Genomic DNA, 18,119 nt, shown 5'->3' on the forward strand with positions numbered 1-18,119 from the left:
ACCAGCTGTGCTATAAAAAATTAATAATAAAAGTATCCACAGATGGTCACCGGAGGACACACACACCCACACAGGCATATGACACACACATCTGACAGTGATGGACAGGGAATTTAGTGAGAGGAAATCCATTAGCTCATCATGTGACAGACAGCCATATTCCCCCCTGTAATTAGTGCAGTTTGCTGAGGCAAGCATCACTAATGCTATTGCTTAAGGGGAAGGATTTGAGCAAACACACATTTTTAAACTTTGTCACTTTGTGGTTGCATGCCTTGCACTTTGACAAGCACCACTCACATTTACTTCAGAAAATGTCACATCCATCCATCCATCCATTCCATTCATCCATCCATCCATCCATCTTCTTACTCTTCTGTTCTTTTCTCATCACTTCATTCTCTCTTTGGGGTCACATGTGAAGGTTTAACCCTGCTCGTCCTTCACATGCACAATTGACTGCTTTCACGATTCATTCACACCATTTGGCGAATTCTCACAGCTGCCCCCCTCCAACTCACCCGCATCAGTCTTTCTCTAATAGATCTCGCTTTCCATTAACCCCAACCCCTTCCTTTTCTCTTAAAGAAATCCCTAAAATCCCCAATTCCTCACAGACCTCAGCCGGCCACTCCTGCTAAAAAGGCTCACGCACGCATCTTGAGCTGGAATGACCGATTGTTCCCCTCTGTCTCTGCGATTACCTTTCACGCCTGCTTGCCTCGTCCCTCACCCAGAGGTCAGAGGTCAGAGATCGGCTGCTTCTTCAGCAGCCCATATTTAATTCAACACCCCAGTTTGTGTGTGTGTGTGTGTGTGTAATGCTCCCAGGAGACTTCGAGATGTGCTCTTGATTATATGATGTATGTGCCATACCATGATTTCCCTTTCTGCTGTCATAGCAATCGTACTTTAGCATGTGTGAACGTATCGATCGGATGGAGTCTGATTGATTTGGAATGGAAAGTAGACACTCACTCCATATGAATCTGAATGAATTGTCCTGGCTGTGTCACGTGAAAGACTCTTAGTTGTGCATGCAACAGGAGGTATGAAGTAACTTGGTATGAAGATGCATTTTGGTCGATCGGATCACAAGATTTTGCTATACAGGTGTAAACTGGGTCTAAAACGTTTTGAGCTTTTCCACTTTCTACCAGTTTTAGAGGTAGTTGAAAACGCATTCAATCGCATTGCTTTCGTAGTGTAAATGCTCATGTGGTCGAATGTGTCCGAACAGCCACAAAAGACCGTCTACTCTCCGCCTACTGACTTAATGCGTAAACATTACGGGAAACACACTAGCCAGACGGGATTTAAACTTTTTCAGCTGAAGATCCGTGAAAAACATACCAAGCACAGTGTTCTCTCACAATTCCTGATTTCTAACACACACTCACCGGCTTTCAGAGCAGAAACGAAAGGCTTCGGCATTGCTAGTGTCATGCTCTACTGTTTAAGCTCTACTGTAAATATGATTTATTTACAATCACTTAAAGCATAGAGGCAGTCAAGGTCCAAAAATGACTAAAAAGTAAACAACAACAACAACAAAAAATGACATGCATTACATTCTGAGCCATACAAGATTTATTTTCTATCATAGGCCTTTCTTTCTCTGTCTCTGTGCCTCATGATTCCCTTCAGTAGTTTCTCTGGATGTACCAATTGAGATGCCTTGGCTGCTGTTGTATAAAAAAGACTCTTGTGTTGCATGAGTGTGTGTGTGTGTGTGTGTGTGTGTGAGTGTGTGTGTGTGTGGTAGATTAAAAAAAGGCCTTAATTGAAGTCTACCCAGTCTTTTTGCTCCTCTGTTCCTCTGAAAGCAATTTAGCCCTCTATCCTTCTCTCTGACAAGCTAAACAAGGACGGTCACTATCTTTTGCTGTTTTCTCTTAGCTCAATCACAGCCAACCATGTGCCTGCAGCTTTTCAGATGCCCTTTGTTCCATTCCCTCTTTATTCATCTTTCATTTTCCCCCTTTCTTTTCTAATCTCACACACTCATTCTCACTCAAGAGTCTGGGAAGTCTTTTGCTTGCCTTACACTGCAAAGAGATATTTCTGATTCAATATTTTTGTTGTTGTTGTTTTTCAGTTCAAATATCTAGACATCCTGAAAATAAAATGAGGGTTTTTGTATACACTACTGTTAAAAAAATTGGGGTCGGTAAGTTTTTTTTCTTTTTTTTTCTTATGGATTTGAAAGAAGTTTCTTATGCTCACCAAGGCTGCATTTATTTGTTCAAAAATAAAATGAAAATGATAATATTGTAAAATATTATTACAATTTAAAATTCTAGCAGTATGTGTGTGTAAGTATGTGCCTACAGTTGACCTGCTATATGTGGTTGCTAGGGTGTTGCTATGTTGCTATGCTACACAGAACACCCTAGCAACCATGTTACATAAAATTGTGCTTAAAAACGTCTTTGTGGTGTGCTGGAAACTACCTAGAACACCAAATTCACAAGTTCACACTTACAAATAATCTTTTAATTTTTTTAATTAAAAAAAAAGTTTGCGTTTTTGGTGTCCTGTCCGTGGAGAGGGCTCAGAGCCCGAACCCAGAGAACTCCCCCCGTATTCCTGGCTGTGGTAAGAACCAGCCAAGAGTGAGGAGTCAGGGTGGTGGAGGGATGCTGAAAACTGTCGAGGAGCATAGGTCAGTCAGCTACGTATAGGCCTCTACTCATGCTGATTGGATAGATAGATAGATAGATAATTTATAGAAAATGTATATCTCAGAAAATGTAAGAATCTCTTATTTTAATGTTTTTAGTGTGCACTGCTGGTTTATTTTAGTATGAACCTGAGGTTAAGTGTAGTTTTGCACCAAATTATCAAGAGGGAAAGGGAGAGAGAGAGCCATCTCTACTCGAGCACATTAAGAACACTGTTCTTCGAAGAGCGATGGCCCGCAACAGCGATACACAAAGTGCAATCCCTCACACACTTCTAGGTGCAGTACATGTGTGTTTTAAAGTGATTTCTCTGTGTTAAGTGCTTTGTGTCACTTAAGAACCCATATGGACGAGAGTATGTGTTTGTAAAGTCTGCGATGGACTTGTAGCTAGTTTTAAGTTAACACTTAGTGACAAGTGGCAGCGTCTACAGGCTTTTTTCTTGCTCTCCAAGTCGAGGTGTGTGTGAGAATAGATGTTCTCTCTGTATTTTCTGCCCTCAGATCACTTAAGTGAATGTACACGAGAATATCTGCCCTTCTTTCTTGTATATTTAATGTCTTGTTCTCTTTTATACTTAGCAGCAGCGCTACATATACACACTACTCAGCCGAGGCCACTTCAAGGAGGTGATTTAAGGCGTGCCCATGTCCTGTCCTAAAAACAAGACAGGCTGAGATCTCTTTGTGTCTAGTCGCACAGAGCCAAACTTTTGATGGCAACACAAAGGCTGGTCCACTTTGCAGTTTATCCTGGCCAAGAATTGGTGACTTAAACAGAAAGAGACTGTGTGGCATTATGTAATGTGATCAACAGCCATTTGTGTTGTTTGTAGGTGGCATTTAGAGGTGGGTAAGTCTTCCTTTTATGCTACTCAAACCCTCTGACACTCTGAACATCTTTCAACTCTCTCCCCACCATTGAAAAGTTTTTCCGTAATTTATGACACAATGCTTCCCTGCCATTGACAAGTTTTTCCAGCAATCCACTTTTTCACTGTTATACGGTAGGGGGGTGCTATTAAGCATCTTCTGAAATAGTACAGAATCTCCGGATCCAAACACAAACGAAGAAGAAGCAGAAATAAGCGGTAGAAGATTCCTTACGCACATGTAAGCTAATGTGATCATCAAACATTTAACAGCATATAAATCAAAACTGCCTAACGTTACCGAATGAAATGTCGAACCCACAAAGAGGTATAGGATTGTGTGAACTTTGGGGGTGTTGATGAACTCGATCTACTCAATCTATGTTTTGATGATTGTTCTGAATCCAATCCGGACATTGTCATTGACTAAAACGTGATGTTTGTTATATATATTTTTTATTTTATTGCATGTTCAGATATTCATACAGTAAAATATTCTAGGGGGCATGAAAGTTTTGTTAAAATAATCAAAAATGCTTGCACATTTAAGTACAAGTATTTTCATCTTTTCCAGGTTTATATCAGAACATGCATCACCTGTTGGTCTTATTTGGAGAGTCGTATCTCTTTCTCTCTCAGTTGGAGGCCAATATGATGAATGGTTGTTTATGAGTACCGTCATGTTCTAACAGCAGTAGGCACTGGGTTGTTGGGCAAAACTCTCTCTCTCTCTGTAACTCATGGTCATTAACACAACACATTAAACACTAAACCACCCCGTCTCAATATTTTAAGCCACTATAACATGACAAACCAAATATGACACATTTCTCCAGTGTTTCTAGAGCTCATGATGGGGGGCTTTTAGGCAAGTCAGCCAGCAAATGTTCAAGAATGTAGGAGGTCTGTCATAAAATATTTGCTTCATGTGAAGTGGTCGGCCTGGTAAATCCATGCATTTGTAGATAGAAAAATAAAATTTCATTGGTTCATAATACTCTAAGGGGGCGGCCCCATCCTGCATCAAAAGGACTCTGGGGGTGTCCCGAACACCTCTATCACTCTTTAAGTAGGGCTGCTTGATTCCAAAATTTTTGGAATTGGCTCAGATTCCGGGTTCAATTGGCTCTTGAAATGAATCCTCACTTTTTTTTTTTTCTTTTTTTTTTTCTTTTCTTTTTACTTTCTTTTTTTTTCTTTCTTTTAATATCAGTCTAATGCATTAAGCCATGTTAGCTTTTCAGAACGTCCAGAGGACCCGGTTTTTGTGACATCATCACATACAATAGAAGTCCCATTTCATTGGCTAGGAGCCAACCAATAAAATGGCTTGTTTGAACACCCCCGCTCCCGCCCCCCTTTCTCTCTCGCCGCCACTGAGTTGCAAGTGCACAAGTTAGTTTTGCATCTAATATATCGCGAAAAGAGTTCGCGAACAGATTTGAGAAGTTGCAAGTGCCTAATTGAGGTTGTACTGCAAATGTGAATGTAAGAGTAAGTGCAAATATTACAACTTTGTGTTTGTCATTGTATTTCTGTGAATGGCATTTTACACATTTGTGACTACTTGTCTGCAGCTTCAAATTCAGAATACAAGTTTGTGTGACAATTGTCTACGAGTGCAAATTTCAACATTCAACTTCAGATTTGTATTTTACAGGTTTTCACATTGGAGCTGTGAGTGTAAATTTTAGCGTACAAGTACGAATATTTATTGTACAAGTTCTCAAATTCACATCTACGTGCTCTCGAGTTTTGCTACTCTTTTACCTTCATAGGTATCAGCAATATGCATTCACACATACAGTATGGCTTTATTTGAATGTGTGACATGATGACACTTTGACAGAATGGCAGGAATCGTTTTTTTTTTTTTTTTTTACAGATTCATTGAAACAAACTGGTCGAAACAACCCGTTTGTGGAAATGAATCAGAATTCCCATATTACCAAGCAATGACTCGCTATATTGAACTGAATAGGGCTAATATAGGGCACTCTATTCCCTTTGAAAGAATCAATTCCATCATTTGAAACTTATTCTCGATACCCAATGCTCTCTCTTTAAGAGCAAGAAATCACATTTGGACTAAATTTCTAGGCCATAAACCGTTAGAACAGCCATACAACTATATTAGAGAGAAGTTAAAAGCCAGAGGTCAGTGTTTATGGTGAACTTTAGTTGAGGGGTAATTATTTTCCTCTGGGCATATAGGTTAGGTCTCTCCACCTCTCTTGCTAACCCTGTTTACTCTCATCTCACGACTGAATTATTCAGTTTAAGAACACTCTTAACCCGCACACACATGCGCTGTGGAACCAAAATATATCCAGCCGCACATACAGGGCTATTTAAAGCCTTGTCATAGATGGGAAATGGATGTTGGGGTCCTGGAGAGTTCCATTATTGCTATGGTGATGGATGATGGAATACCTTTGTTTTGCTGCTGCTTTTTCTTTTCCTTTTTTTTTTTTTTTTTAAACCTTGTGTGCCTTTCTGAAAGTGACAAGGTTGGGGCCCTAGCTCTTAGTGCGTGTGCTTTGACATGTCGAGTCGTGATGCTCAAGAGGGAAATGGGAGTTCAAGACTCGGTTGCATAATTTCTCGATCCCATTTTCCCTTCTTCTCATCATTGCCCTACAGAGTCAATATAAAAAAAAAACTGGCAAAAATATCAGGGAAAAAAGTGACTGTGTTACTAAGCGGAATTTTTTGTCATTTTTATCCAACACCCTCTCCTAAAAAGTGTATTCCTCTTGTGTCATTGATTTTTTTAGACTCATTTTAGAATCCTTTGTTTGGATGGTTCATTTAAACTGATAAAAAAAACAAAACAAAAAAAAAAAACATTTTACCAATTCCAGTAGTCACTCACTAGTGTTCACAGGAGTCCATCTGCAACATGTTGTCTTTTTTTAATTAAATAACTATATTAAAATATGAATATGTTAATTCAATATTTTGTTTACAAAATATTTAAATAACATATTCATATTTTAAAATAGTTATTTAATTAAAAATGACAACATGTTATAGCATATATATATATATATATATATATATATATATATATATATATATATATATATATATATAGCTATATAAAGCTTATAATATAAAAAATATATATATTATTATTGCTGTTTTGACTCAGTGTATTTTAATATTGCAAAATATGTATATATAATTACAAATATTGTAGTTTTTGTAACTTTGTTTTCAGGTTTGATATTGCGAACATATTTGATATCCTTATTTTTATGCCAGATAAATATTGTTCCAACGTTCATTGAAAAATTATATCCCTTTTTTTATGTTTTCATACATTGCAAAGTGGTACAGAGAAATAAAATGTTGTCAAACAGAGGAACGAAACAACAAAAAAGTGAGTTGCTCCCTGTGAGTATCTTGTAGTGTATCAATCTAATTTCTCAAACAGAATCTTGACTGTAATTCTGAGTAGCATAGATCAGCTTTAAAACAAACTGAAATAAATTTCTAAACTCTATAAATATGTCATATTGTACACATTTGTTGGCCTTCCATATTTCATAGTTTTTAACTATGCATTCAAATCGAAGTGCACGGCTAACTCACTCCATGTGCTTAATGTTCTGTCCTCTCTGACTGTGTCTGGAGATTAATGTGTTGGTTTGACAACAGGTCCAGTTCTCACCCATTACAGTTAGATATACTTTATTGATCCCTGAGGGGAAATTTACTCAGCGGTGTAGCATGAACTACACTGTATAATGAAGGTCCCCAAATTAAATCTGTTAAAGCGGAGAATGTATTTTCCACATCTTTCTCTCTGATATATTTGTGACCCCTCCTGGGTCTGAGCAGACCTGTAAATCCCAGGCAGAGAAACGCTTGGCTCTAGTTGAGATCCGAGCTGATGAAAGCGTGCAGTCCGGGAGTTTATGAGCATGATCATTATAGTCCAAGCCAGAGGGCTTCAAAACAATTTGACTTTTGTCCTGCACGCTGGACAGTTTTAATGACTTCATCACCATTTTATAGACAGTCTGAGATTGTGAATCCTCAAATTGCCATTTCTGTCGACCTCTTTCTCGCCGTTTATTTGTGTGCGCCTCCAGCCTTGTGGAGGGAATTTGTTGTTGTGTGTGTGTGTGCTGTGAATGTGTATATTCAGGGGAATGTTTCAAATCTGTTAAACTGTGTTAAAAGTAATTAATTATGTTACATCATTATCAGCTGAGGCTCTTTCTCTCTCTTCCAGTGATCTTGATTTGTTACATTTTATCATAGGGACCTGCAGTGTAGATACTGGCTGCGTACAAAATTGCATACTCTTTTGAGTAGGTATACTTATTTTGAATAAGTAATTACATCACGAGCGCTAAAAAAAATACGTTCTGTATAGTATGAATGTGTGAATGTAATCTGTCCTACATTTACCATGTTGTCATGTGACCTACCAGCATCAGTTACGTCGCTTTACTGCCATTCATAAATCCTCTCCGTGGCCTGATGGGACAGTGAAGTGTCCATCATATGCACACTTTAGAATCTCACCAGAAGTAGTAGGTCATCCATGTACTTGTTCCCTTCTTTTTTATAAATACTGTGAATTCGGACATACAGTGGGGAGAACAAGTATTTGATACACTGCCGATTTTGCAGGTTTTCCCACTTACAAAGCATGTAGAAGTCTGGAATTTTTATCATAGGTACACTTCAACTGTGAGTGAAGGAATCTAAAACAAAAATCCAGAAAATCACATTGTATGATTTTTAAGTAATTAATTTTCATTCTATTGCATGACATAAGCAGGGTCCGAAATTAAATTTTTGGCTCACCTGCCACGGGGACTGGTAGATGAAATATCTGAAAAAAAAAAGATTGGCCGTCATCTTGAACTTCTTCCGTTTTCTAATAATTGTGCCAACAGTTGTTGCCTTCTCACCAAGCTGCTTGCCTATTGTCCTGTAGCCCATCCCAGCCTTGTGCAGGTCTACAATTTTATCCCTGATGTCCTTACACAGCTCTCTGGTCTTGGCCATTGTGGAGAGGTTGGAGTCTGTTTGATTGAGTGTGTGGACAGGTGTCTTTTATACAGGTAACGAGTTCAAACAGGTGCAGTTAATACAGGTAATGAGTGGAGAACAGGGAGGGCTTCTTAAAGAAAAACTAACAGGTCTGTGAGAGCCGGAATTCTTACTGGTTGGTAGGTGATCAAATAATTATGTCATGCAATAAAATGTAAATTAGTTATTTAAAAATCATACAATGTGATTTTCTGGATTTTTGTTTTAGATTCCGTCACTCACAGTTGAAGAGTACCTATGATAAAAATTACAGACCTCTACATGCTTTGTAAGTAGGAAAACCTGCAAAATCGGCAGTGTATCAAATACTTGTTCTCCCCACTGTACTTCTTTTGTCACATACTGTTTTCGTCTATATAGTAAGGAAGTATGCAATTTCGGATGTGTCCGTGCACTTGTAGGCTTAACATGTGACCATGTAATGGGAAAGGGATAGTTAGGGGTCCAAGCATTACATCTTTCTTCTATAATTTAAGCATCATTTCTCCAGTCTTCACTCTTCAGTGTCACACGATATAATATGCTGATTTCGTAAGTAATGTTTCTTATTCTTCATTTCATTATAGATTAAGTTTTCAAAACAATTGTGCTAATTTATATTTTTTTGCGGAAACTGTGATACATTTCCCCCCAAGATTTATTGATAGAAAGTTCAAAACAACATCATTTATTTGAAATAGAAATCTTTTGTAACATACATAATACATGTCTTTACTGTCACTTTTGATCATTTTAATATATCCTAAAATAAAACCAGAAACGGATGCACGCGTCTCTCTCTCTCTCTCTCTCTCTCTCTCTCTCTCTCTCTCTCTCTCTCTCTCTCTCTCTCTCTCTCTCTCTCTCTCTCTCTCTGTGTGTGTGTGTGTAGAATTCTAAAGATAACTTTACACTTTTACAAGTTTAATGTCCATAGCAATAATGACACTGTGTTAGTGTTAATGTGAGAGCGCGTATCAATGCATGCATGCTCATGATATTATGTGCAAATCTCTGATGGTATAACACAGTTCGTAATGTGATATATGAGCTGGTACTCGGCTCTGTCTGCTGTAGCCTGTGGCGTGAGTCGGGTTGAGTGATTGTGGTCATTTCAGCAGACAGAGAGACAAGCGTCCCTAGACCAGGCTGGGGAGGGACGGGCCTGTATTAATGGCAGCGCCGTGCCAGATTGGACGGGTCCATCTTATACAGATAAATCATCATTACAGGGGTGGAGGGGTGGGGAGTTGCTTTGGCAGTCAGAAGAGAGAAAAAAAGGGGCTTTCATTTGTGCCCAGGATCTCTGTAAACTCATTCATCATGCCAGCCATGTTACACTCCCACCCCTCCTCACCAGTCCCACCTCTCTCTTCTCACTTCTCGCTCTCATCCCTCCTTCTCCTCCAGAGCAATGCCTTCCAGCTCTGCTGTCTCTTAGGAGGTGATGATACACTCCCTCTTCTACTGTGTTTAAAGACAACATGGAATTTGCACTGCAGTTTTGTGACTTGACTTGAAATTTAAGGACTTGTGACTTTCTTGACTAAATTAAGAAAATTATATTTATTAGACTGAAGTTGACACTGAAATTGACAGTATTCATAAAAGGAGATTTGGTGTTGCAAAATTGGCAAATCCAGGATATCGGACGCGACCATCACAACCTTAAACTTCATTCTCCACTTCAAAATGAAAGGTATAAGCAAATCTGTCCAATATAAGTAATTTGACTAATATAGAGAATAATGTGCAAAACAGCATGCTGCTTTATACAAAATTGTCTTTAAAATGCTTAAGGCTTCCGTTGCCTTACAGCTGGGGAATTATTATAATAAAAAAAAAAAAAAAAAAAAAAAAAAAATATATATATATATATATATATATATATATATATATATATATACACACATATGCCTAAGACTTTTGTACAGTACTGTATGTATAAATACATATATATATACACCTAACGCATATTATTTTTTTGATTATTCAATATTATGAAAACATTATGAATCTATTCAAATAACTGACAAATTGTGCACAATAAGACTAAAGACAGTTATTAAGGAAGCAGAAAGGGTCAATTTTTATTTCATGTTGTCTTTTAAAGATGGAAAGCGTAAACGGGAGGGCGGAGTTTTTGTCTGACAATCACGTCTCTTTAAATTACCGGAAAGAACAATTCAACCTGATGCAATCAAAAGAGGTAAAATGACAGTGTATAATTAAACGTGGAGATATGAAATTGCTGTGAAAAAAATTGTGACAGATGTGTCATGAAATGGAAACTGCACTGTTCTGGAGGGCTGGATTTTGATTTACCACTTTACATTACGGACTGTGTTTCTGCTTTTTATCTTGTTTTCTCAAAATTATTTACCGAATCGTGGTGTTGTGTAGGAAGTTACATTTATCCCGTGGGTGCCTGCTCACATTAATCTTACATTTAAAAAATATGAATCATGCAAGATGCATTACAAGAAGAATGGAATTAATTCTAGTGAAGTGGAATTGCTTGAATGAACGAGTCAGCTACAGATGGCTTTTTATGATTGCTTTTTTATTATTTGTTCTTTGCTTTTCCTGCTTTATTAAATTAAACATTAGTCTACTGAATATTATTGTAACATTTAAAGGGATATTTCACCCCAAAATGAAATTTCTGTCATCATTTACTCACTCTCATGTCGTGCCAAAGCTTTATGACTGACTTTCTTTCTCTCAAAAGAAGTTTTGAACAATATAACTGGTGGCTCTTTTCCATGCAATTTAAATGAATGTGGACTGGAGCTTTTTCAAGTCTCAGAAACGCTTGAGAATGAGTCAAGTATGACTCGTATACTATTCCAAGTCTTTGTGAGAGGAATAGACTGAAATTTAAGCTCCCTTAGCTCCCCTTGCCCATTTCATGAGAGAAGAATCAATGTCCAGTTTGTGAACTGGAATCATTCTTTCGAACCAAATCTTTTCAATGAACGATTTGTTGATGAATTGGACTGAAATGGTTCTCAACTCGCTGACCGTTTGCAGTGATTAACAGCTTGCTGGAGAAAAAATGCTCACAAAAATCTATCATATGATTTCAGAAGACTATATAATGTCAAATGGGACACTTTTATGATGCTTATGGCATTCCAGTCCATACTAATTGTAATTGCATAGAAAAGAGTGAACTTTGTTTTCTCTTTTTTTTCCTTGTTTGTGTTTCTCGGAAGAAAGAAAGCCAGGTTTGGAATGACATGATAAATAATGAGCAAAGTTTTATTTTCAGGTGAACAATTTCTTTTAGATTTATTTCAGCTGTGTTTTACTTTGCGTCACATACTGGAGAGATTATACTGTTTTGCCAACACTTCACGCATTGATTTTTCCTCCTGGGTTTCAAACTGCCACACAGACGCTGATCCATCACTGTTCAGATTAGATTTTCTCGAATTCTCCTTTTCTCTGTTTCTACTTTCATAACGCACACAAACAGCAAAGGTGTACACGCATGCTGATAGCCCATTGGATCAGACTTTTATCCGGTGAGGGTCCACGAGTGAGCAACCCTCCAGAAGCCACACACACTTAAACAAAACAAACAGCGCCCACACAGTTACACACACACTTCCCGTACCGATACCATAAGTTTACAGCCCTCAAGAGTCCACTTACAAACCTTGTATTTGTTTCCCTCTCCCACGGCTGTGCCACCTCAAGGGAATTCTGGGATAGCGTAGGATGGTTCAATCGGTCAACCTGCTCTGTTAAAAGGTAGAGATTACCCACAGGGCCGTGCGGTAGTGTGCCTGTTATCCAGCTTTAACAGTGAACTGAACGGTTCAAGCAGCAAGCAATCACGTACGGGCAACATGACCCTACAGTACTTTTACCTCACAACTGTCCACCACTGAGATCAGTATTAAAGAATCAGGCTTTTAACAGCATGGAGTGTGTGTTTGGACAGCTATATTTAAAATGAACATTTTAAAATGATTCACTCACCCTAGTTTCAGTCTTGTGTGACTGTATTTTTCGTGTAGAACCCAAAAGGACGTGTTAGGTTGAATGTTGATGCTGCTCTTTTCCATACAGTGGCCATCAATCTCCAAAAAGAACCAAAAAATTATCATGAAAGTCTTCTAAGGCTTTTTAAGAGGAAAAGACCAAAAAGTTCACTATTAATCATTTGAAAGTCTTGCCCTCGGCTACAGCTGTCAAATCTCATTCACGTTTCCTATTCAAATAATCTGTGAAGATGAAGGAATGAGATGAGGCTGAGTAAATGATGACAGATTTTTCATTTTGGGGATAATTAACATTTTATATATTCTCTTATTGAAGTAGTTTTCAAAATATTGCAAAACTTAAAAAAACAAACAAACATTTGTTTATGTTAGTTCACAGTGCAATAACAAATGTTAACAAATACAACATTTGATTTTAATAATGTATTAGTAAATGAACTAAGATTAATAAATGGTGTAGACGTAATGTTAATTATATATATATATTAATCGCATCTAACATAAAAGTTTTGGTTTACATAATATATGTGTGTATATATGTTTTTATATGTGTAAAAATATGTGTGTGTGTGTACAGTATACAGTACACACGCACATATATCATCATATTTGTGGGGGTCTTTGGCATCAAAATGTTGGAAAAACCCCCCAAAAAATGTTAGACTATAATGTCCGCAACCATCAGCAGAACTGCCTGCAACAGCAGTCTAAAGTCAATGGTTGCACTTTATCTCTCTCTTTTTTTTGTCTGTGCCATGTTTCACATTCAGCCAATGGTGCTTTTTTTTTAATCAGGGTTGCAGGAGGGCAGCCATATACTGCTCCACTTACTTCTAATTGTAATTCGATAGCGCATAATCTCAAATTTGTTACGCATCACATTTTATAATATGGTAATATTGTAATGGTAAGTGGCTGGCCGAACTTGGCCTGGACCGAAGCAGATGGCAGCGGCTTCCTCCCACCTCAGGTGATTAGGGAGACAGGTTTTGTGATCTGAAACTCGGAAATAGAGGCCATAAAGGGTTCATCATCTCACAGAGGGAAAAAAAAAGTTTCAAAGTGATGTAGTGTTTAAAAGCTTTTAGATGGTTTTTTGGGTGGGGAATATGGGGTTAGAGAGGTTTCTGGGAACTCAATTTGTATCAATATTTTATGAAAGGCAGAAACCTGTCGGAGTTCAGGCCACAGTTCCACATCGATAGCATCAAATGGACCAGCAGTGATATTTCTCATCTTTATTCCACTTCAACAGGCACCTCTTGCAATTTTAAGATGAAATAAGGTTTTTTTCACACCATTGACCTGAAAATGGAAAATGCACATTACTGTGTATAATGTATTTACCAAGAGACTAGACTTATTTGAATCAGTTCACCCAAAATCATTCAAATTTGTTCACTGATTTGATCGTTACGTCATTAGACCAGTAAGTGAAGACAATTTTTTTGTATGTTATGAATCTGAAATATTCTCTGAGTCATTTACATCAAAAAAGATTGTCCTTTTTATAATAAGAGATTCCAGTTTAAATATTATAAACATTTCCCCAAAATTAACTTTCCATTTTGTCAATTGTTGGGCTTGACTTTTATCAGACTTTTAAAAGGCATAGTGATAGCCTGAATAAACAAACCATGAGTTTCAGTTATGTACGGTCATCTGCCATTGTTCTTTCTGTTGTGCTAAACCTCCTATTGTTTTTCTTTTCCAGTGGGAGGAAGTAAGCGGCTACGACGAAAACCTCAACACCATTCGAACGTACCAGGTGTGCAACGTCTTCGAGTCCAACCAGAACAACTGGCTGCTCACCACCTTCATCGCTCGGCGCGGTGCTCAGCGCATTTACGTGGAGATGCGTTTCACCGTCCGAGACTGCAGCAGCATCCCGCGAGTGCCTGGGTCCTGTAAGGAGACCTTTAACCTGTACTACTACGAGACGGACTCCGTCATCGCCACCAAAGGTGGGGCGTTCTGGATGGAGGCTCCGTATTTGAAGGTGGACACCATTGCGGCGGACGAGAGCTTCTCACAGGTGGATTTTGGTGGTAGGTTGATGAAAGTGAACACGGAGGTGCGGAGCTTCGGTCCACTCTCGAAAAATGGCTTTTATCTGGCGTTCCAGGACTATGGTGCGTGCATGTCCCTGCTGTCCGTGCGTGTGTTTTTTAAGAAATGCCCCAGCGTGGTGCAGAACTTTGCGATCTTTCCAGAGACCCTGACCGGGGCAGAGAGCACCTCGCTGGTGATCGCTCGCGGGATGTGCATCCCGAACTCTGAGGAAGTGGACGTACCCATTAAGTTGTACTGTAATGGCGATGGGGACTGGATGGTTCCGATTGGGAGCTGCACCTGCAAGGCGGGATTTGAGCCGGATAACGGGAACGTCTGTCGAGGTAAGAGTTTGGGTTCCAGTAGTGTTGATCTTTGGTTCATATAAGTATGTTTATTGATTTATTTAGAAGTGTTTTTAATGGATCTTTTCCAGTTGGTGGAAAGCAAAGGATAGTCTTTGGTATCTTTCTGAGCTTTTCTCACTGACAAAGATTTATCTTTGTTGAAAAGACTTTAAACTGTATGAATTTCCATTTTATTCCAGGTTTATGCTGGTTTAGTATAGCCATGACATTTACAGACAATACGTTTTTCTAGTGAGCAGGCTGAGTGAAGACATCTTGCTGGTTAAGCTAGTTGATAAGTGTGGACAAAAGCAACCGAAACCCAGCATTTGCTGGTAACCCAGTGACTAAGCTGGTCTTTTAGCTCTAGAAAGTTATTTAGTAGCTTTGACTAATGAACTTCCTCTAGATTGAGTTGAGAGATATGTGCAGATTTGTGATTATTTGAGAAGATTTCTGAGCAACAGATTTTGAGTTTGAGTAGATTTATTCTGGATTAATATGGCGACGTGCACATGTGTTTAAGATCGAAAGAGAGCAGAATGTGGTGTTGATGTTGGTTTGAATGATGCACACTTTTTTTCATTCTTGTCTATATTTAGCCGCTCTCTTTTCATATGGACATTGACACACACACACACACACACACACACACACACACACACAATCATATTGTTCTCTCAAGGTCTGCAATTGGCTGATTTGGCCTTCACTCAAGGCCAGTGCCATATTGACTCCCTCAGGACCAAACGTGTAGAGGGACGATAAGATTGATTGACAGCTATCTGTCTTGATCAATAAACAGATATGCCACTTATTTTAGTAGGGCCAACTTTGAGGACCACAGGTGCCTCTACACATAAAAACACACATGCACAGGTGGCAGCTTTGTTGAGTTCGTTGACATCCTCAGGCAAGGTCTTCTTATCACAGAGAGATGGTCATGATGTCCATATAGTCCCTGTTTCGTAATCGTGATTAATCACATCCAAAATAAAAGTTTGTGTTTACATAATATATGTGTGTGTACGGTGTATAATTATTTTCTATATATAAATACACACACATGCATATATTTAAGAAATATTTGCATGTATATACTGTGTATATATATTTATATTATATATAATTTATATTATATATAAATATTTTATATATAAATAACACATTTTCCTTAAATATATATGCATGTGTGTGTATTTATATATAGAAAATAATTATACTCCATACACACACATATATTATGTAAACACAAACTTTTATTTTGGATGCGATTAATCGTTTGACAGCCCTAATATATATATATATATATATATATATATATATATATATATATATATATATATATATATAATATATACACACACACACACACACACACACACACACACACACACACACACACACACACACACACACACACACACACACAATAATTATGCTTGGATTGGCTATTTTGTTGTTGTTTTGTACAGTATTTTGCTTTCACCTGGGTCTTGTCATGTTGAAGTGAAGGCGAGGAAAAATGTTTATAACAAAATGTATTAAAGGAACAAATGAAGTTAAAAATAATATTGGTGTAAATGGACAGAAAGATACCAACAATTGCTGGAAGTGATGGAAAAATGATGATCTGATAATAAGATTTCTGAAGTCGATGCTGGAAACGTGTCGTGGTTGTGCTTGGTGAGGACACGGTGTCGGATGTCTTCTGGAATGCTCAGTGATCTGGAAGAAGTGACAAAGTTGTCATAAACTTAGATTAAAGTTTAAAGATTAAAGATGGTTGAGGTTTTGCAGGGTGTTAGTGCCTGGTGTAAAGTCTGTCATCTAGATGTGGCCGTGGTTTTTAAAAGCCAGTGTGTTAGCGGATTAACGATTTCGCACACAGCAAGTCACCACTAATTACAGCCGCTTTGATCTGCGAGTTCCCATAAAGGCTTTTGATGGGGTAATATATTGCAGTCTGAACATGCACACACACATTACATTCTTATAAAGTTTCCATAAATTCCCCAGGGTTGATTTTACCAGCACAGACAACCTGGGGTAATAAGTATTCCTTTAATGTTCATTAGTCTGTTTTTGTTGATGGTCTGGTTCCAAAGCTTCCCACCCCCCTCTGCTTTCATTGGTCAATTTGGACCTGGAGAGGGTGATTAGAGGTTGATTAGAGTAATTGGTCTTTTGGGTTAATGAAGGTGTCTGAGCTATTATAAATGTGTCTCAAAGGAAGTCTGAGCAGCTTTGTGTCTTGGAAGGGATTACAGCATTCTACTGACTACATAGTCACATTACACACTGTGTGCTGCCTACTGTTTTATTTTTATTTTTGTAAAACTAGTTTATAAAAGCAAACAATAGTATGCCACATTGTCACATGACCTCATTATGCGTGTCAAATTACCTCATTAGGATCATATTTAATTTTGTGAGTTGATTATTAGAAATAAATATGAATTGTTTACTTTTTTTTTATTCAAAATTATGTACACATTTCTTCAATTTTGGCACTTTGATTAAATAGTAAGTCAAGAAATATGTTAAAAATCACCATTGCTATTAGTTACTTATGGTACATGTGGTGGCCTGCAAACACTGCAAAGTAATTTTATTACTTTTTTGTCTTATTTTTTTGTATGAAAATTACGATATTAAGTTTTGTTTTCTGAAAAATGTATCGAAATTAATTGAGATGTATGCTTACAACAAGAAAAATAAATGGCCTATGAGGTAAGAAAAAAACAACAACAACAACAACTGCAAAAGCAGGTTTATTGATATATATTTTTTTTTCATAAACATAAAACTGACTTAATTTCTCAAGAAACAACACATACGTTCTTTTGGAACAAAACTAAATGCATCATGATTTAAGAATGTTTAGATATTTTTAATGGAAAACAGGACCAAAAAAATGACTAAGAAAAATAGTATGAGTAGTTTGCTATTTAGAAAACAGCCAAGGTGTCTCCAAGAAGGTTTATCTATTTTTCTCTCATTTCCCTCGTTCACTCTATCTGTCTAATGCACAGCTGGGTTTGTTATTTTGACCCTGCTCGAGGGAGTCTGAATAATCACTGTGTGTATGTCCACATAT

General features: G+C 37.7%; 1 protein-coding gene across 1 annotated transcript in view; it reads left to right on the forward strand.

The window, feature by feature from the left end:
• Positions 1-18,119, forward strand: part of ephb1 (EPH receptor B1) — a 225,201-nt gene that overhangs the window by 64,421 nt on the left and 142,661 nt on the right. The window contains exon 2 of the mRNA XM_079876294.1: positions 14,335-15,016. Coding sequence (XP_079732420.1) covers positions 14,476-15,016 — 541 coding nt within the window. The 5' untranslated portion in view covers positions 14,335-14,475. The remainder of the gene's footprint in view (positions 1-14,334; positions 15,017-18,119) is intronic.

This window comes from Squalius cephalus (assembly GCF_949319135.1).
Source record: "Squalius cephalus genome assembly, chromosome: 7".
In the NCBI taxonomy this organism is placed as follows: domain Eukaryota; kingdom Metazoa; phylum Chordata; class Actinopteri; order Cypriniformes; family Leuciscidae; genus Squalius; species Squalius cephalus.